Source organism: Stigmatopora nigra, chromosome 14 (assembly GCF_051989575.1).
Source record: "Stigmatopora nigra isolate UIUO_SnigA chromosome 14, RoL_Snig_1.1, whole genome shotgun sequence".
Classification (NCBI taxonomy): Eukaryota; Metazoa; Chordata; class Actinopteri; order Syngnathiformes; family Syngnathidae; genus Stigmatopora; species Stigmatopora nigra.
In genome coordinates, this window is record NC_135521.1 from 401,784 (window position 1) to 423,218 (window position 21,435).

Genomic DNA, 21,435 nt, shown 5'->3' on the forward strand with positions numbered 1-21,435 from the left:
TTTCCAAAATGAATCTGAGAATGTAATTAATAATTGGATTTTAATTAGCGATGACTACATAAAGACAGCCCAAAATATCTCTATTAGAGATAGAGACCTCAATGTCATGTGGTGACATTTTACTTTAAAACACAACTTCTACCCCATTCCAATTATACACATTTTCCTTCTTCATTTGGCATTCTTTGGCTAGTGCGGCTTATACTCGGGTGCGACCTATATGGGGAAATGTGTAAGCTATCATTTTGTTTACCCTCTTGGTGTCAACACTTCTCTCCAGTGTTCTGAAATATGGAATGCACATTCCAAATATTTTGTACAACGATGTAACGTGGAATGTCTGCAAAGCTGCTAAATCTGAAAATAGATTTGCGGCTTGCCCAAATAGTTGCGTTTCTATTGGTCCCATTCAAAAGAGATCCTGCGATCGTGGTGGTACTTTGTGGCCTTGTTCCACAAAGACTGAGTGACACCCAACAAAGTTATTTGGAGGGCACACGCATGCATTGAGAAGCAAAGCACCCCCGGTTGTTGTGGTGGCACACGTCGCCAATAAGGGTTTGTCTGAGACGTGTCTGAGCCCCCGGAACCCTTCTTTTTCTCCCCCATTGTTGTGGCACACTTTTAATGCTCCCTATTTTGGGAGGAGGGGGCGGCCTCGCACACTTGCAGTAGTATATAGTACGCCATTTCGTGGAGCAGGGGGGAGGATGTTGGGGGGGCTGACGCTTGGGTGGCTGACTGGCTGGAAGGAAGGAGCGCACGCGCTCCCGGACATGCGCGCTCGCTTTCACTGCGCTCCTCTTTTTTTTTTTTTTTGGTAAGCCCTCCCTCCCTCCCATTCACTCCCACTCAGCCACCGGCGAGGAGCGCACGGTGCGAAAGGACGCTCGCCTTTCTCGCCTTTTGGAAACATTTCCCCTTTTCCTCAACGCGTCCGACTTTTTGAGGACAGTGCGAGGATTATCCAAGATGTTACTGGCTTAATGAAGGAGGATTTCTTTCTTTTTTTTCTTTCTTTCTTCTTCTCCCCCTCTTGCCCCTCCACCCCCAGAAAGGCAAATATGCTGCTGCTGGCGCAAGTCTTTCTTCTCCTGTGGGTCTTCCAGAGCCTCCACGGAAATACCCTCAAGTACCAAGTGTACGAAGAAGAGCCAACGGGCACGGTGATCGCACGCTTACGGGACGACGCGGCTGAAGTTTTATCCCGAGTCCCGAGCTCGGTTCCCCTGCGCTTCCGAGCGATGCAACGGGGGAGCGCCCCCTTCCTGTCCGTCCGTGAGGAGGACGGCGAGATCGGCATCTCCTCCAAGATCGACCGCGAGGCGCTCTGCCAGCAGAACGTCAACTGCTCCATCGAGTTCGACGTGGTGACGCTGCCCACCGAGCACCTGCGACTCTTCCACGTGGCCGTGGAGGTGCTGGACATCAACGACCATTCGCCCCGCTTCTCGCGGGCCATCGTGCCCGTGGAGATCTCCGAGAGCGCCGCCGTGGGCACGCGGATCCCGCTGGACGGCGCGACCGACGCCGACGTGGGCGACAACTCGCTGCACGCCTACGCCCTCAGCCCCAACGACTTCTTCGAGATCGGCGTCCGGACCCGGACCGACGGGGCCAAGTACGCCGAGCTGGTGGTGACGCGGGAATTGGACCGGGAGGTCCGGCCCGGCTACCAGCTGCAGCTGACCGCCTCGGACAACGGCTCCCCGCCCAGGTCCGGCTCCACCCTGCTGAAAATCAGCGTCGGCGACTCCAACGACAACAGCCCGGCGTTCGGGGAGCAGGCGTACGTGATCGACCTGCCGGAGAACGCGCCCCCGGGCACCCTCCTGGTGGACCTGAACGCCACCGACCCGGACGAGGGCCCCAACGGGAGGGTGGTGTACTCTTTCAGCAGTCACATCCCGGCCAAGGTCTCGGACGCCTTCCGGATCGACCCGGACGACGGCCGGGTCACGCTGATCAAGAGGGTGGACTACGAATCGGCCTCGTCCTACGAGCTGGACGTTCAGGCGACGGACCTGGGGCCCAATTCCATCCCGGGTCTGTGCAAAATCGTGGTCCGGGTGGTGGACGTCAACGACAACAAGCCGGAGATCAACGTGGACCTGATGACCCCCGGCAAGGAGGAGGTGGCCTACGTCTCGGAGGAGGTGGCCTACGTCTCGGAGGGCGCGGCCGCCGACACCTTCGTGGCGCTGGTGCGGGTGGACGACGGCGACACGGGCCTCAACGGCGAAGTGGCGTGCCGACTGCACGGCCACGGTCACTTCCGACTGCAGAGGACCTACGAGAACAACTACGCCATCCTGACCAACGCTTCGCTGGACCGCGAGAAGCGGTCCGAGTACAGCCTGACGGTCATCGCCGAGGACCGCGGCTCGCCCAGCCTCTCCACCATCAAACACTTTGCCGTGCAGGTGCTGGACGAAAACGACAACCCCCCGCGTTTCCAGAAGGAGCGCTACGAGGTCTTCAAGTCGGAGAACAACTCCCCGGGCGCCTACCTGATGACGGCGGCGGCGTCCGATCCCGACCTGGGCGCCAACGGCCGGCTGACGTACGCCCTGATAGAGGCTCCGGTCAACGGGAGCCCCGTCTCCACCTACGTGACGGTGGACCCGTCCAACGGGGCCATCTACGCTTTGAAGAGCCTGGACCACGAAGACGTCGCCCGCATCGCCTTCACCGTGCGGGCCTCGGACGGCGGGACTCCTCCCCTGTCGGCCAACACCAGCGTCCTGCTCACGGTCCTGGACGAGAACGACAACCCGCCCGTCATCCGCTCCCCGGCCCTCCGGAACCGCTCGGCCGAAATCCCCGTGTGGAGGTACGCGCCCCCCGGCCGGCCGGTGGTCACGCTCGGGGTCACCGACCGCGACGCCGGCGCCAACGGCGAAGTGGTCTGCTCCATCGCCAGCGGGAACGAAGAGGGCCTGTTCGCCCTGGACGCCCGGCGCTGCGAGCTGAGGACCAACGGCAGCTTGGAAGGAGTCGCGGGGGAGGCGATAGAGATCGGCCTGGAGGTCCGCGACCGGGGCGGCCCTCCGCTGAGCGCCTGGGCCTTCCTCAAGCTGACTCTGCGGGAGACGGCGGACATTGTGCCGCCCCCGCCTCCCACGGGCGGCGGCCCCACCTCTGCCGATGTCTCCCTCATCATCATCATCTCCCTGGGGGCGGTTTGCGCCCTGCTGCTGATGGTGATGGTGGCGTTCGCCGTGGCGCGGTGCGGCCAGGAAAGGAAAGACCCCAAGCGGAACTACAATTGCCGAGTGGCCGAAACGAGCTACGAGAAACACCCCAAGATGCCCGCGCGGCACATTCACAAGGCGGACATCAGCCTGGTTCCCACCGTCAACGGGATTCTGGCGGCGCAGCCTCACCCGCGCTCCCCGCCGGCCTCCCCCGCCCTGGGGAGCGCGCCCAGCCACCACAGCCGCCAGTCGCTGAACAGCCTGGTCACCATTTCCTCCAATCACGCGGCGGAGAGTTTCGCCCTGGAGTTGGCCCACGCCACGCCTCCGGTAGAGGTAGGGAATGCTGCTACTTTTTCACATCCATTTTGACCTCACTCTTTTAATAACGCGAGCAAGTGGTTAGCGCGCCTGCCTTACTTTTCTGAGATCGAGGGTTCGAATCCCGGTGGGTTTTCTCCGGGCACGGTGCTTTCCGCTCACATCCCAAACCAATCCGATTCAGGGTGTCCCCCGCCTGTGGCCCGGAGACAGCTGGAATATGCTCCAGCACCCCCACTAGCCCAATGAGGATAAAGCGTATTTGAGAATGAGATATAATCAGTGGCATATATTTGAGTTGAGTTAAAGTTGAAAGCGTGCTATCGCTCCAGCCATTTTCCACGCGGACCGACTCAAACGTAGCCATTGTGTTTGTTCATCCAGTCACGAGCCTTCCCCCTTTTTGTCCCGCACCTTCATGTAACATTGTCATGTGGCCTTGCTTGTGTGACTCCTCCATTCATTTGTCCCTCTTCATTTTTTTTCCTTTCTTTTTTGTTCTGTTTTGTTTGTCCTTGTTTGTTGTCGGGGGATTGTAGCAAGTTTCACAGCTTCTGTCCATGCTCCATCAGGGCCAGTACCAGCCACGGCCAAGCTTCAGAGGCAACAAATACACAAGGAGCTACAGGTAATACATCAACGTTTAACCTACCCTATTTTGCTCACTTTAAGTGGCACTTTTTTCAGGCCTGTGACTCAAGTTGGACTAATATACGTTTTTTTAGGGCCAAAAGTCGCCAAATGTGAATATTTAGTATTTATTTTGTTTTGCTCAGATACGCCCTGAACGAGATGGATAAATTTAGTCTGAAAGACAGCGGTCGCGGCGACAGCGACGCCGGTGACAGCGACTACGAGGCTGGCAGAGACTCGCCTCTGGATCGACTCCTCGGCGAGGGATTGGCCGAGCTTTATCACCCCGACGTCCATCACAGAGTACATGCAGGTACACTCCTTCACCCCAGCTCACCGTGCAATTTTATTCTCTCTTGTCAAGTTTCCTACTTTTATCATTTATTTACCAATGACCGCAATATAGATACATTAAATGATACTCATTATTCATGGGCATTTTTCCAGCTTTTAGACGGCACTTTGATGAAGAGGAAATGTTGTGACTGGGATAGTCACCATGCGTTCCAAAACAAAAAACATTCATTTTGAATATTTCAGATGGGCACAGTGAGACTTGCCTTGCACTTTTCCGCCCTAAGATGTATAATAAATGTGTATTTCATGTTAATAAGGGATTAATGAAAGGCTCCGAGGCAGAAGTGAGAAGAGCACACGCTTTAATGAGGGCTTTCACTTGGCATATTTGATTTGTCTAATGTATTCTTCTGATATTTTCCGTTCGATGTATTATTTAAAAGGCTGACATAAAAGCGCCACGCTTTTAACTTTGAATGGCTAATGAGCGTTGAACAAGCATGTTAAGCGGCTCTAAACAGGGCTCGCTATTAGTCTAATGAGATAAGATTTCGACAAAATACCTGACAAGAGCAAAGTATTGAGTCACATTATGTTTATTAACATAGCCCACAATCAGCCGAAAGAATGCTTCGATGAACGCGAACCCGGCCCAGACTTTGGGGGTTTTTGCTCCCAAAATATTTGAATAGTACTCCATTTTAATGGCCATGGATCTGTGTCAGTCATCACAATGACTTTTTAATACCTCTTCAAAAGTTTCATCATTTAATAAATGACAAGAGTGGAACACTATAGTCCCGAACTACTCTACTCTACTGTATATTTAGGCTACCTTATTTTCCCAATTAAAAGTTTTTCATAGTTTGGCTGGGCCAGAGAGTAGTCAAGTGTAACTTAAGTATTTTTTTTAAAGACTTAACTGTTATATATTGTGGAGTTAGCCCCTTGTTGTCCATTTTCCTATTGGTAGTTGCACGCACATTTGTTCTTGCTTTCTATTCCAATGGCAATCCCATTTTGTGCATTCTTGGACCGGCGTAATGACAACTTGTAATATCGGCCCCATTTCCGGATTTTATTCCAAATCTTTGCCACTGTATTTCCAGGAATGAGACTTTGCACGGAGGAGTGTCGCGTGCTGGGCCACTCGGACAAATGCTGGATGCCGCCCGGCGCTCGCCCGGCGTCGTCGCCCTCTTCCTCCTCCTCTTCCTCCGACTATCGAAGCAATCTGTACATCCCGGAGGAGCGCCACGCCGAGGAGCCCCCCGAGCCGGCTCCCCGGCCGTGCGCCCCAAACGTCCGCGGCCGCAACCGGAGCTTTTCCACCTTCGGAAAAGACGCCGGCGCCGGCGGAGAGGGGGACGCCCGGGACGACGGGGGTCGCCGCCGGGCCGGAGACGACGAAGACGACGACGACCTGTGCGGAACCACCTCGTTGCTCTCGGAGATGAGCGGAGTCTTTCAGCGTCTCCTGCCCCGGACTTTGGAATCGTACGTCCAAGTGGAGGACGAGCGCAAGGGGGCTTCCTCGGGTGCCGTGGGCGTGCCCATGAGCGGATCTCTAGACCGAAGGAGGGCTCATCTCCCGGGCAAGGCCAACCTGTCGGCCCACCAGCAAGGCGTGGCGGCCTGGGCCGCCAACACCCACTTCCAGAACCCGGGTCAGCACCCGGGCTACCACACGCTGAAGCCCGGCACCAAGCTGGGCTGTCACAATAACGCGCAGGCCGCGAAAGCCGGGGCGCAGCCGAACGACAACCACAAGGCCAAATCTCACGGCGGTGGCCCAGTGGGCGCGGGGCCCGCCGCCACGCAGCCTTCCCAGGGTCCCGTGCCAATCCCGGCCTGCAAGTGGCTCCCCGCCATGGAGGAAATCCCGGAAAACCACGAAGAGGATGATTTTGAGTGTGCGCTGAGCCATCTTCAGGGAAAACCCAACGAGCCGGTGGACGCCAGCGAGCTGGTGGCCGAGATCAATAAACTTCTCCAGGAGGTTCGGCAGAGCTAGACTCCCTCCCGAAACCTGCTGGCCACCCGTGGCTATCTTTAATCCTGGGTCGCCCCAGGGTCCTTGGGCCTGACCAGAACCTTGTCGCTCCTTCATACTGTACATACATTTCTTGGACACGGGTGCCGATAAAAACTGAATTTTGTGAGTTGTGTGATCGAGGGTGGGCACCCATTTCCTATCCGCAGTCCTATTTGTTGCCCCCCCCCCCAAACAAATTGGCAAGAAATGATCTGTAAGTATCCTAAAATGACCAGGACAGAGTGAAAATTGCCTGCCATCCACAAAGATAGATGTCTAAGTTACTTAAACTGGCCGTGCATGGTTTTGACGACAAGTGCCGTCAATGGAATGGCCACAAAGTGAACTTTTCGGGCTCCAAATCAAGTAATGCGACCCAACTGAGTTTGACAGCCCTGCCTTTGACGAAAGAGTGTTTTATTTGAGATCGAATAAGGAAAAGAGAAAAAGAATTGTTGTTCAAGTTGAATTTCCATTGTTTGAATGCTAAAGATCCCAAAAATGTTTGTAATTATTGGATGGTACACAATGTACATCATTCCACCGTATTTACCTTTGTATTTTAAAAATACATTTGTAACTTATTTATACGAAACATGTAAATACATTTAATCAAATCTATTTTTATATATGGACTGCATGTTCGGCCAATAGCATCGAATCAAGATTGACCTGTGATGGACATTCTGCTTATTTAAACTGTTTTTGTACTGCCATTTATTTTCCTTCTTAATATATTGTGATATTATCTATATGAGAATGTATTGCTTTTGTGTTATTGTGCAGCCTGTGGGAAAAAAAGGAGATGTGCAAATAAAATGCCCCAAATTAATGCCTTTTCTGCCGAGTCATCATTGTTTGACTTGTTTGCCATTGGATAGCACCTTCACCAATGAGACGTCGCCGTGGTCATCACGTGACCTCGGTGGTCTGCCCTCAGCCAATCCCTGCCTCTGGCGTCGCTTACCTGTTCCTTATTTAAACCCCAACACCTGGCTAGCATTCTTTGTTGTTAACTTTGCACTCTTGCGATTTGGGATTGTCGACTTCAAGGCTTTTGTTTGGAAATGAATTTGACATCGTACTCAATGCTTCCCTTCCTTAACAAAAACGGATGGGCTTTTGTGCAAAAGTAAGTTCTCACTGAGGGAAAAGATACACCATTGTTTTTTCAAAAGAAATCCCAAATTAAAGGCAGCTGCTCATGACTTGATCATCCTTCTCTCATTTTGTTTTGTTTTTCAGTTGAAAATGAAATGTGGTGACCAGAGAAGAGAGCATGCAACACGACCCCACTCACTACAAGTTGAGGACAAATGAATTCGCATCACGTGAGTCAAGCTTTTTTGCCGCATACACACGTGTTTCGAATGAAAACCAACATTTATTTGCACCATGTCTGGATGCAATATCCTGACAAATTGCATCCAAATTTTTCCCCACAAGACTTGTGCATTGTGAAGCTGTACTGTCATCTAGTGGCGTTTCAAATTCAACGGACTTCAATGAAAGGAATAAAACTATTGCTGCATAGTTAATAAAATGCAACCACATTCCTTAGAAAAATAAGATTGGTGATAGTAGTACTTTTTAGGCATGTCCTAATTCATTTGTTAATTTAATATTGTCATTGGCATACTTCCCTAACTACTGTCTGACCTCATCTTGATAATAAACGGCCAAAATATGTATGACTTTTACCATTTTCCGGATTGTGCGCTCCAAAATAGTATATTTTCCCTTTGCACGGTCTCCATTTGGCCAGTGTGTGGCAGTAGCAGACCAGAAACAGTCGTGGTATTGTCACAAAATCAACCTCGGTTGTTGTATGACTCTTCTAACTTTTCTAATGCCCACGACGTTCTTCAATTCCTTCAGATTGATTTTTTCCTCTGTGCAAATTCAAAAGTTAGTTGGGGAAAATTAACCAAAGTCTCAAAATTACAGCCTAGGATTTACCACTCCATCCCATTTTGATTTCAAGAAATTAAGAAAATGAAAGCAGTCTGCAAGGTCAGGGGTGCATAACCCCTTGCTCCTTTTTTTGGTAATCCCCTCTCTTCTCCCTTAAACAACAACTGAATCAAATCATCAGGACAGTAATCAAGATTCCGGATAGCTTGCTGATGAGCTGATTATTTAATTTGGGTCTGTTCCAGGAGGGAGATATGAAAAAAAGACCAACTTCAGTTCCATCCTGCGCTTGGGTTTTCCATCCGGTCTTGAGGTGGTTCTGCCCGACAGCCACGTTGTTGCTCATTCTTACTGTAGGTGCACATTCTAATACTTTTATTTGCACAGAATCCAAGAACAAGCCTAGGGTTAAAGTCACCATAGTACAATGGAGAACAACAGGCTAAATAGGCATCTGTTAACATAACCCTTTTCAGATCATAAAATTCAAGACAAATAAATAGTATTTATTGCTTATTAGTATTTACTGCTTTGAAAAGACTGTCACAGCTCGCTCGGTATACAATTAAAAGTGTCTGACTTCAAAATGTTAATCTCTATATTTAGAGTCAAAGGAAAATGGGTTTATTTTTACTGCAAATGTTTATCAAGGGCTTTTGATGTGGCGCACGGCAAGAACAACATGTCATTTATTTCCGGGGCTCATCTTATGGCATTTTGCTACTTAAGCAAAGCTCAGACGAGATGCGAGAAACGGCAGCCACCGGGAAAAAAAGAAGGGCTATTATAGATGGCAGGAGACTTTGGGCCCGGTGTCTTTTCAATCGCAAACGTTGTTCCCTCAGGTCCTCTTGAGAGCGTCTTTAGAAGAATACAAATCACTTCAATTATTTAAACCACAGCCAAACCACAAAGGAATAAAAGCTAATATGGCAGGCTGTTTAACAGATAAATAAAGCTGAGCATCAACAAACTGCGCGCACTTTTATTCTACATTTTAAAAGAGAAGGAGGTGAATGATTCTGGCTGAGAATAAAGCGCCACTTCACTTTTATGTGGCAGATTTTTCTACACATGCTTATCTGCCAGCGAGTAATGAGCCCACACAGGTAAACAAAGCAACTCCCTGGATAGGTTGAAGAGAAAAAGTTTCCCTTTTTTTTTGCGCCCACTTTCTTTCGTCAGCCGTCGTTGGATCAAAGCGGGCCCCTTAATAGGGGCGTGGGCGGCTTCCGTGGCTCGCCGGCGGTGCCGCTTCCGCCGTGGAGAACATGTGATGGCACAAAAAAACCAAAGTGATACAATATTTGGGGAAAAAATGGATTTCATTCATGCAATACGGTGGTCTACCTCTACTTAAGAAATGTTCACAATGCCATCATTCTCATTTTGTTCCAAGATATGAAAGAAAGTCAAGGTACCTGAACGTATGCCCCGCCAAAAAATCAAACATCTCCCCAAAACCTGAATGTACTTCATGCATTTTATTTTGAATTTGCTCTAATTCATTTCACTATTAGACGTACAATTAAAGGTTAAAGTAACAATAGTAAAATGGTCATCTGTTAACATCACCCTTTTCCAGATAACTTTAGCCTAAAAGTATAACATAGCTTGCAGAGAGAGAAGAAAAAAAACCCATAAAAATGGCACTTGGGTATCAGTCGCCGGCCCACCGAACTCTGATAAAAAGTGTGATTTATAGTCCAGAAAAGATGCTAGTCATAAAAAAAAAGCTTCACGCAGGTAGAACGCTATGGAGCGAGCGAGAGAGGCTTAAAATGATATTGAGGCCAAATCCAAGATTTACACAAATAAGGGATTGACACCCCTGTGGCGCTGCAAAGCCCGTCTACTGTGGTGTTGTCATACTTATGGCAACGCCGCGCCGCCGTCTTCAAACACATTACATGACGTTTTCTGTCTGCATCGCAAGCTTTTGGAGGTTGAGACGGGTTAGGCAAATCTGATTGTTTCTTTAAAGATAAGCCCCAAAATATGAGCTGTTAACCAGCGCCCACGGATTTCTGCCGTAAGCCTCTTAGGGCGCAAAAAGACACACCTGGGATGGCTGCTCTCTTGGAACTTAATCTCATGCCATAATATCATCTCGCCACGAATGATCAAACAGACCCCGGTAGAGCCCGTGAAAAAAAAAACAAGTAGATGAGTCGCACGCTTTTGCTACATTTCTTCGGAGAGATGCCGTCGTTTTTTGGGACTAGCCAAAACAATGTGCAATGAAAGTGGCGGAATAGATGCAAATCTAAACTTGCATTCTTGTATTTTCATTGATCAAAAAACAAGAGCGACATTAAAGTAATGGTAAAACAAAACAATGTTGCATATCATAACTATAGAATCAAAAAAACACAAACTGTCGGTGGCCAGAGAGAGGAAAAAAAAAACACAAGTCGCACTTGACGATCATTGTATTACATCAAATACATATCGGACACTGACTAAATTGCTGTTTGCATTTTTAAACATGTTAAAACTCTTTTATCCTCCAGCTGGTATGAAAATGCATTATAAAAAAAACTTCTTTTATTCCCCCATGTTCCTATTTGATTTGATTCTCTTTCATTTGATATCCCTTGTGAGGAAAAGCGGTCCAGAAAATCAATGATGAAAAGTATTCTGAAGTAAAAGTGAAAATACTCTGCGTGGCTTACTCGCGGCAGAGTGAAGTTTATAAGATGATCATATTTTAACACTCTCGGCGTCTTCTTCTTTGGCCTGTTCTACATCAAAAGTCGGACGGCACGCGGCGGGGTGTTTGCCGCTGCGGATTTAAAGCGTATAGCGTATTTCCAGTGGAGCCCCGTGGAAATCCCTGTGGGACACACATCGCTTACTTACTTACTTCATTCACTAAAGCCCAATCAATTGATATCGGAGCTCAAATCCTCTTAGGCCGCTTGACTGGACTAAACTTGTAGAAAAACGGATCTTTTTAACTCATGACTCCAGGGAGGGCCGGCAGGAGGGAAACGGCTTGTTTTGATTTCATCATAAACGGCCCCGCTTACCGTATTTTCTCGCATATAAGCCGTACCCCTAAAATTGCCTGACAATGGTTGAATTTGACATCTCGTATAAGATGCCCTCCATATTCATAGTTTCAGAGAAACATATTTGCTATCGAGTTCCATATATATCAGGCTTTGGCTCATTGCACTTTTTTTTTTTTTTTTTAAGGGAACCACAGTCACCTCTAGAGCCACCTTCTTGATGTGTTGGAATATTCTGGTACAAAATCTGGCAGTGAAGGAGGAGCTATGTGACGGAAGATTTTGTAAACTAAGGTAATGTCGTCCCAGGTCAGATGTTTGTGTTTTTTTTTTCTTTTTTAATATCTAACATGAGATGGAATTGGCATGAACGCTGAAAAGTGAGTTTGCCTCCCCTGCTTTGCGGCTTCTCGCCGTTGATTGGCAAAATGAGGTTAGCACAAACCTGAAAGGAAAAGGCTATCAGCAAGGATTAGTGTCAGTCAGCGGCGGGCGCTAACGATCAATTACGACGTCAGTCGGATTGGAAGGCTGACAGCGACTAGAAAGCACGTGCTGTCTGTCATGTTTCTCCGTGTCTCCTACGCCGTCAGTCCGTCCTTCCGTCCGTCCCCGTCCTATCTTCCATGAATGATTATCCGCTTTTTAAGTGGTAGCCAAGTGTATGATGGACTCTGGGTAGAAAAGAGCTGGAAGAGACAGATGGGAGGTGACAAGATTCACACAAAAGCCTGTCAGAACACTGAAAAAGGATGATGAAAGCCTGTCAACATTTAGGCAAGACAACCATTTTTTTTCCCAGGCACTTTTAAAAGAGCTCGTCATTAAAAAAATGTAAATGACCAATTACTTTAGACCATGTCGTCTTGTCTAGGAAACATTTATTGGAATGGAAGATTGTAGTACATATATTTAAGATTAATCTAGTTTCTTGCTTTTCTCCATCTGTTTTGGCAGTACAAACACATTATATACTATTTTTATTAAAACAACGAGGCAGGACTAAGTACTATATTTTATTTTTTTTGGCCTGCTGATTGTTTTATTATTACCATCTCTAAATAGGAATGTGCGTATGTGAGCCGACCCTCCTAGTTCCTTTCATTTGGTGACAACGAGACATTTAACAGAAATGACTACATGATCTATATTTATATACACTTTGTATGCATCATGTAGGCATGGCATGAATGAATTAACTTTATACGTGTATTCTTCTGTTTGCAGTGAATTCATTCCGAAAACCAAGCGAATATGGAGACAGTGTTTATTTAAAGCTAAATGTGAATGGTATGTTTGTATGGCCTTTGAATGTACAATAGCGCCGGCATGCAAACTCGCTTTGTAGCGGTGAGGCATTTGCATTTTTGTTTCTCTTAAGTGCGATAGGGAAGGTATTTGCCGAGCGCTGATTTATCCGGACAGCTTATCCCCTCCTGTATGTCTAATTCATTGCCCTCATTCTGTCTCCTCTTGAAATGGACATTTCTTCCATGCTTTCTTGTTCCCAGTTAGTGTTCATCACATTCAATTAGTCAAGTCCTTGTTCATTGGGCCCACCCCGGAGTCTCCACGGGCCCCCGCGGGCCCCCACGGGCCCCCGTGCTTGCTCGCTTGCGCTGTGACAGAACGTAAATGCAAACAAAGTCGCGTTTGTTTTCGGGCCAGACCCCAAGCGCTCGCCAACGGGAGAGCGTCGTTACCGCACACGAGAAGCGGGAAAAAAACATGACAACTTTTGGTGGAGCCAATTTCTAAAGCGCCTGCCTTCATCAAAGGCGTGGTAGCTACAAGGGACTTCACTTATCAACTTCTATCTATTCGGAAAGACGGCAGCTATATTCAACTCAATTGAATGCTTTATTGTCATTGTACATGCATACACTTACAATACATCCTAGGTACAGCGTAGCCGGATAGCTATGACTTATGTGGATTAATTTACAATACAGCCACGCCTCTTGCCAATTCAAGAGCCTTACTATAATATGTCGTTTTTTTTTTTAAAAAGCCTGACTATACTAAAGTGAAATATTGGGTTGGGAAGTGTGGACTTTTACTCCCCTTGGAAGGAAGAAGTATGGCAAAGGACAACATTAAAATGAGTGACAGGCCCTGTGGGGAAAAGTTTTTTGCAAGCACCCTCAAGTATCCCGCCGCTTGCCACATGTCGCCGCAAGTCCCGGCTCCACTGGCGTGTCCGAGCCAATAACGACACCATTCCGATTTAGCAGGTTTTATATGGCCACGGTGCCATTGGCGGTTTGATCAGAGGTGGGCGGGCGGGCGTGCGGGTTCATGGTTTTTCTTGGCCCACAGCAGGTCGACGGACGGCTCGCTGTCGTCCCCGATCAAAAGCCATTTCATTCCATTTATGATGATAGGCCAAATACATATGTAGAGACCCTGGGGATCCATTATCCCGATTCTTTAGTTGCGCCGCCTTTGAACCCGGGCCCCCGGATGCAGCGGGTGGCGGCGACCGCGGTGACAAAATGCGTCTGTCTCCTCACCTTTGCCCTCACTTCTGTCTTATCCTGCCATCAAGCGTGTGTGCCTTAAAAGCCGGGGTGGCCAATCTACGGCCGGCGGGCGGGCGAGCGATGGCTCGCTAGGTCATTGTCGCTTATACACGTGAAACCGGAGTCGTGCTCTACCGCACTTATCTCAATTTTTTCTTTTTATCCATTGCAGTCAACACAGCACGTCCGCAGAAGCCAGCGAGTGAAGGGAGAACCTGAAAATGGCTCAAAACGATCAGCAAGTCACCTGAAAATGCTGCAAAATCAACAAAAAGCGACCCATAAACAGGAATCAGCCCGGAAATGTCCCAAAACCAATAGGTAAGAATCTAAAATTTACCACAATTGACCGGTAAATACCCTAAAATGACAAGAAAGTCACTCTTTGCCTTTCATTGACAGAGATGGATGTCCAATTCAATAAGACAGGCTGTGGATGCTCATGGATGTTGAGTGCCATTGACGCTGCTGGATTTCAACGGGAAGGTAAGTTCACTTTTTGACATTCAATGGCTACTTATTGTTGGATTTTGCAGTCGCAAAGATGGGCGAATATAGCATGACAAGGAATATGTAGCTTGACACAATATTTTTTTCCAATGTGAAAGAAAAGCTAATTTGCGATATCAGGCGAGTGACAGCGTATCAAAAAGGCAAGTTTAAAGTGGAGAAAAAAAAAATCTTTTTTTTTCTGTTTTGTGGCCAACCAAAGAAGAAAACTTTGATTTCCAACTGAACCAAGAGACACGTCTATATTTATGGTAAATCAGAAACAAGATGTACAAAGAAGGAAAAATCAAAGCGCTTTTAAGTTGAGGTTGAATAAGAATCAAAGTTGGAGATCTGCCTGTCTTATTTTCAATACTATATACTTCTCCGATATTCAGATACAACTACTAAAAAAAAAATCATGCACGCCCAATTGCACAAGAAAATGTCTTGCAGCCATATCCAAAAACTCACCACGAAGTTATCCATTTTGGATAAAAATAGGAAAAAAATGAGCCATTTGGATTGGATTTGATGGATCCTAGTTTCTACTGTAGTTTGCCACATTCCAAAAAGGCCCTTTTAAGAATGTTGTCTTGTTAGTGTGCAAAACCAACAAAAGGAAGCAAAAATAACAACTTCCTTCCCCTCATCATGGTTAACAGAGTAAATTCTAATTGCTGTATATTCACGAAACCCAGACACAATATCTTCCTTTTTTACGCTCCCCAAAGACAAATTACAATAAAAAATCTGATAGCGCAGCCAGCGTATTTCCCATTAAACCAGATTTGCAAGCGATAACACCGTTGTGGCACTGTAAACAAAGTGCCGTATAGTATTTTAATCATGTGATACGTGATCTACTTTATGGTACATGGGAGCCTCGTGTGCACGCCTTTGCTTGATGAGCTTTTCTTTAATTTAGGCTGTAAAGGGAATGGGTGAGCATGAGCATCTTTCTTTGTGTGGTTGAATAGGAATAAATCCACGGATGGAGATGCGCTTCCTTCCGAAATATCATTTGAACAACAAGGTTGCCTTCCGGACTGAGCGGGCTGTAATTGGCAAGCTCCCCTCTTTTCTGCTCTGCTAAACTTGATAGCCTTTTTGCTCCTGACCTTGCCTTTTGTTGTTTGCCCAGACCGTAGCTCATTTTGCCGCAGCGCCGCACCGCACTCGACCCCGCGGACGCCCGGGGCCCCCGCGGCCATGGAGTCGATGCTCCGTTAAAGGACGGCCCGTAACGTTCACTGGTATGTTTACTCTTTCAAAGCAGCAATTATTGGGAGGAACAGATTTGTCAAGGTCACCCAAATCTGGCTTTGGGGGGAAATTGAGAAAGAACGTGCATTATGGTTAATTTGGTCTATATTTGCTTGATGAATGTTGAAATCGACATAACAAAACCGACCGAATGCTTTGTCCAGCATTGTTTTCATAATGCGTCTTCTAATTTAGCAGCATTTTTTTTAATCTCATTTAATATTATTTATTCTCTGAGCCGCTTAGCCTGAGGTGGGGGTGCTGGAGCCTACCCGAGGTGAATGTTCCATTTCAGCGATTGTTCCATATAAGCCTTTGTTCTACTTTGTTTGAATTCAGTGATTGACTACTCCCTATTTGTATCCACGTGCATAACAAAGGCACTGTGTTCATGGGATTATTTGAATCCATCATCTGATCAAAACCAAATGCCATTTGAGAGAATTTACCTGCAATCCTCAATTTGGATTCCGAGGGCAATTGCTCCAAAGTATTATCTGATTTTATGACTCAATTCTATTCATTGATTAAAAGCAAGAAAATGTTGACTGGCTGCTATGGAACAAGAGTTTGAATTTTACGGCAGTCCTAATTCCATTGCATCCTTTTTATGATATACTGTACGCTCTAACAAAGAGAATCTTTTTTGCTCCAATTTAGGCAAACGTGTGGTTTTCTCATCACCAATATGAACAGAATCTGGTCCAACCCCCAAGAATTTGTGCTATTTTGCATTTGCGAGCTTGAAAGTAGAACATCCAAATCCATGTTTAGCAGCAAAATAGATCCCCTCTGATAAGTCCAAGTACTTTGTTCTTGATCCACCATTACTGTAATGAAAGCTCATCTAATCAAATCAAAGGATCCAGCGCGATGACGGCCATTTATAATGAAATCGCTGGCCGCAAGAATAATGAGAGGGGGAATGCCAAAATAATAGAAATGCTTGCGTGCGCCGAGGCTGCGAGGAAATTCTGTCAAAGTAAAAAATGGGCTCATCCAAAGGTCCCGCACGTTCCAATAGGACTTGCTTTTTTAAAATGATTATTACTACGTCTAGGAAGGAGGGAGATAGATAAAAATGTAGGTTAGGTTAAACAACTATCCACACAATCTTGCTTCTAAACGGACGTTAATTTGCGTCATTTCCAGAGGATCCACGCAAGATTTAAAAGGCCTCAAAAGTTTCAGTATCCAGGTGACAAAAGGCCACTATTTCAACGACGAATGGCACTTATATAACGTCCTCAAAATGAACTACAGGGGAAAGGGGGGTCAAAGAAGATTCCTTCTTGTTTGATGTACTTGATCCAAAGCTTTCTTTTGTAGTGCGCTGCACTCAATCTGCATCAAACGTTCCCCAAGCCGCAGTGGCATCCTCTCCAAACACTTCAATTGAAGTCAATGGGAGCCTCTCCTCAAAGGCGCGCTCTTTTCCTGAGACACTCAAGCTTTTTAGCGTTTGTTTATTTTAAAATTTCACGAGCAGCGCCTCATTTAACGGCGATCGGACCCCGCACAAGCGGTTTAATGTGCGGCGGGGCAGGGCTTTCGTTAAAATGCAGCGTGTTTTGGGAAAGAATCTCAAACCGTGGCCATGCAGTAAACATGAAACCGTGATTTGCCCCGACAAAAGCAGCTCCGCGGCCCCCACGCTCTGCTCGGCTCTACCGAAGATGCGTTGATGGCGGGTGACGCGCTAAGTGTCTTTAAAACCACGGTGAAGTCGAGTGGAAGACGACACGCAACAGGACGGCCTCTGAATTATGCAAGCGGGAAACAGAGAGACATTGTTTGGGTTTTAGCCACGCATGGTCTGGTCTCGCCGGCACCCCGTGCCGGCGGACACGTCGACACGTAAACGGACTTTGTTTGTCATTTATTCACGAAGGCCAAACTGCGTTAAGTTCCCCCCGCTATTTAAAAATGCAGGAGGACGTCGTGTCCAATGCATTTGTCCTCAAAGTGCACCTTAAATACGACGCTAACGGAAAGAGAACGGGACGTTTAGTCAACGCCACCAGTTATTTATTCAAGTCCGGGCGTCACCTGATGCCATTGAGTCGGAGACAGACGCTCGGCGAGCATCCGTCTTGGGCCTTCTCTCTTGAGGCCTGTTCACGGCGGGGGAAATCCCATACTTCCAATTCTTCTTCTTCTTCTATTTAAGTTCTTTTGTATCTTGCAACATCATTTCCCCCATGAAGCTTTTACTCACTTGAACCTATGTAGAGATATCCATAAGTAAAGGTACCACTGCATGATGTTGTATTTACAAGTAGAGAAAGTACTTTAAAATCCAAAGTATATTACATATGTTTTAACTGGTTTAAGCAGCAACAGTAAATAACGTGTTCAAAATAATATCTCCCAGAAATAATTGACAGACAGAACGCAAGAAAAATGCAATTGGATGCTGATTCTAAAATGTTAAAAAAATGTCAAATTCAGTGCATCCAAAACAACAATTTCCCCATTTTAGATGCAGAAAGGAATTAAAAGTTAACGACAAGTTCTCGCTGAAACTGGAACTTGAAAGCATGGCATGCGGCGCGTTCCATTCTGTAAATGTCAGATGACTCTTTGAAATATTTGCCATTTGTTTGTAAACTTGGTACTCCAAGCGACGCGAGGAATGCTGCGACTTGCCACAAAGCCCTCTTTGGCACGCAGGTATTCCTGCTCATTTGTCTCCCCAGCCTTTCTCGCCGTGTACTCGCGCGTTGATCTCCCCTTAATCCGAGGAGACAAAAGACGAAGCTTTTCACGCGACAAGCAATTAATTAGACGTTTGTGCCGCCTTGCAGAGCTCAGCCGGGCCTACGCCGAAAGAAATGCGGAGTGCACATTTGTCCTGGAGAAATCATTGTTTTCTTTTTTGTCCCCCCCCCCCAACATTGTTTGAATACCTTTACATTGTGGCGCTTTCTGTTGATTTGGCTATTATTAGCTTTGGATGGAGATGAACACAAATGTATCTATCTTCTCGCTGCTTGTTATTTCTGCCATGAGGGGAGAACTTTGTCAAAATTTGCATTTATACATGATCGTTTTTTAAAGAAAAAAAGCCTTACTAAAATTGAAAAAAATGACATGGTATAGTAAAGCTTTTTTTCAACCAAAAAAAATGACATAGTGTAGTATGGCTTCAAAAAAATGACATAGTATAGAAAGGCTTTTCTTTTTACGGACACTGGCGTAGAGGTTAACTCATCTGTCTCCCGTGTGGGCGGTCTAGGTTCGAATCCCGGTCACAAAACATTTTCCCTTAGTTGTTTCTGTGTACTTGTAGTCAAGACACTCAAATGAAGACAAAGGAAAGTGTGGTCACTTGGTGGCGTAGTGGTTAACTCACTTGTCTCCCGTCTGGGAGACCTGGGTTCGAATCCTGGTTCTGACACTTTTTCACTTAGTTGTATCTGTGGACTTTTTGTCAAGACACTCAAATGACAATAAAGAAAAGTGTAGCCGCTTGGTGGCGCAGAGGTTTGTTCACTGGACTCTCGTCGGGTAGACCTCGGTTCAAATCCCGGTTGGGACACATCATTTTCCCTTAATTGTTTCTGTGGACTTGTACTCAAGAAACTCAAATGATGACAGAGGAAAGTGTAGCCACTTGGTTGGCGCAGAGGTTAGTGCACCGGACTCCGGTCGGGGAGACCTGGGTTCGCTTCCCGCTGTCGCCATTTGGCTGATCACCATAACACCATGTAGGTGAGTAAATGGAAGAAGAAGAAAAAAAAAGAAAAACTTTTTAATTTTGATGAAACACTTAGTCATACTTTTCAGCAAAAGGTTATATTCCGAACTGCCTTCGGCAGTTCGGAAGACACTTGATGGACCTGTATGTGCGAAAGGCGTTCTCGGGTCGGCCTTCGGCCGACCCTCGACCGCTTGCTTGGTCAGTGAACCGCCGACACCGGGAAGCGAACTCACGTTCTCTCAGTGCAAAGGCGAGTGTGCAACCCACTACACCAACTCGTGCCCCACTTATACATAGGTGTTGAAAGGTTTTATCCAAGGAAATGGGGTGAAACACTTAGTCTTTTTTTGGACAAAATGCTTCATCCACCACTGAATACTTATTCAGTTAAACACTTAGGCAATTGTACTTGTTCTTTTACCTCAACAATTGTGGGAAAATCTTTGCAGGCACGGGGATTCGAACCCTCGACCCCAGAAATGGGAGGCTGATGACTTAACCATTGGGCCACTACCCTGTGAGACACAGTGGTTGTACTTATACTTTTATCTCATTCATTTACCTGAATAATATTTGGAAAATCATTGCAGGCACGGGGATTTGAACCCAGGTCCACAGAGGTGGCAGACTGAAGACTTAACCACTGGGCCACCACACCATGAGAGTAAGCAATAGTACTTATACTTTTGCCTCTTTCATTTACCTGAATAATATTGGGAAAATTTTTGCAGGCACTGGGATTTGAAACAAGGACCGCAGAGGTGGCAGACTGATGACTTAACCACTGGGCCACCACCTTATGAGAGAAGGTAGTAATACTTATATTTTTATCTTATTCCTTTACCTGAATAATATTTGGAAAATCTTTGCGGGCTCTGGGATTTGAACCAAAGACCACAGTGGTGAAAGGCTGATGACTTAACCACTGGGCCACTACCCTGTGAGAGAAGGTAGTAATACTTATATTTTTATCTTATTCCTTTACCTGAATAATATTTGGAAAATCTTTGCAGGCACTGGGATTTTAACCCAGAAACACAGAAGTGGCAGACTGATGACTTAACCACTGGGCCACCACCTTGTGAGAGAAGGTAGTAATACTTATATTTTTATCTTATTCCTTTACCTGAATAATATTTTGAAAATCTCTGCAGGCACTGGGATTTGAACCCAGATCCACAGAGGTGGCAGACTGATGACTGAACCACTGGGCCACCACCCTGTGAAAGAAGGCAGTAATACTTATATTTTTATCTTATTCCTTTACCTGAATAATATTTGGAAAATCTTTGCAGGCACTGGTATTTGAACCCAGAACCACAGAGGTGAAAGGCATGATGACTTAACCACTGGGCCACTACCCTGTGAAAGAAGTTGGTAAAACTTATACTTTTATCTCATTCACTTACCTGAATAATATTTTGAAAATCTTTGCAGGCACTGGGATTTGAACCCAGAACCACAGAGGTGAAAGGCTGATGACTTAACCACTGGGCCACTACCCTGTGAGGGAAAGTAATAGTACTTGTAGATTTGTCTCTTTCATTTAACTGAATAATATTGGGAAAATCTTTGCATGCACTAGGAATTGAACCCAGGACCACAGAGGTGGAAGACTGATGACTTATCCACTGGGCCACCACGCTGTGACTGTAGGCAATAGTACTTATACTTTTGTCTCTTTCATTTACCTGAATAATATTGGGAAAATCTTTGCATGTTCTAGGATTCGAACTAATGACCACAGATGTGGAGGACTGAAGACTTATCCACTGAGCCACCACACCATGAGAGTGGGCAATAGTACTTATACTTTTGTCTCTTTCATTTACCCTCAATAATATTGGGAAAATCTTTGCAAGCACTTGGATTTGAACCCAAGACTAAAGAAGTGGGAATCTGATGACTTATCCACTGGGCCACCACTCCACAGAATGAGATAGTAGTATTTGTTGTTTTGCCTCTTTTCACTCCCAGATCACACTTTTGTACTTTATGGTACCTTTCAGTGGGAAAAGTTAGGTAAGCAGAGCAAACCAGGATT

General features: G+C 46.4%; 1 protein-coding gene and 2 long non-coding RNA genes across 4 annotated transcripts; all 3 read left to right on the plus strand.

Annotated features, from left to right (window-relative positions):
* The first annotated feature begins 861 nt into the window (after window positions 1–861).
* LOC144207896 (protocadherin-18-like) lies at window positions 862–6,670 on the plus strand. 2 transcript variants are annotated; one of them, XM_077733564.1, is made up of 4 exons: window positions 862–3,533; window positions 4,058–4,146; window positions 4,295–4,464; window positions 5,558–6,670. In XM_077733564.1, exons 1-4 carry the CDS (start codon window positions 987–989, stop codon window positions 6,460–6,462), a joined length of 3,711 nt encoding a protein of 1,236 aa, XP_077589690.1. In that variant the 5' UTR covers window positions 862–986; the 3' UTR covers window positions 6,463–6,670. The 2 variants fall into 2 exon arrangements, with proteins under 2 accessions (XP_077589690.1, XP_077589691.1); XM_077733565.1 differs by having other exon boundaries at window positions 4,091–4,146.
* Window positions 6,671–7,475: 805 nt separating this feature from the next.
* LOC144207779 (uncharacterized) lies at window positions 7,476–14,420 on the plus strand. The gene is made up of 6 exons (XR_013328785.1): window positions 7,476–7,615; window positions 7,729–7,814; window positions 8,643–8,750; window positions 11,599–11,705; window positions 14,106–14,254; window positions 14,336–14,420. It is a non-coding gene; the product is annotated as an uncharacterized LOC144207779 (long non-coding RNA).
* Window positions 14,421–15,400: 980 nt separating this feature from the next.
* LOC144207589 (uncharacterized) lies at window positions 15,401–20,324 on the plus strand. The gene is made up of 4 exons (XR_013328719.1): window positions 15,401–15,489; window positions 15,567–15,678; window positions 19,982–20,055; window positions 20,123–20,324. It is a non-coding gene; the product is annotated as an uncharacterized LOC144207589 (long non-coding RNA).
* The last annotated feature ends 1,111 nt before the right edge of the window (window positions 20,325–21,435 follow it).

Coding starts and splice junctions, on each gene's coding strand:
- LOC144207896 (XM_077733564.1), top strand. CDS start 987: ATGAAGGAGGATTTCTTTCTTTTTTTTCTTTCTTTCTTCTTCTCCCCC. Junction 3,534..4,057: donor ACGCCACGCCTCCGGTAGAG/GTAGGGAATGCT, acceptor GGGGGATTGTAG/CAAGTTTCACAGCTTCTGTC. Junction 4,147..4,294: donor AAATACACAAGGAGCTACAG/GTAATACATCAA, acceptor TGTTTTGCTCAG/ATACGCCCTGAACGAGATGG.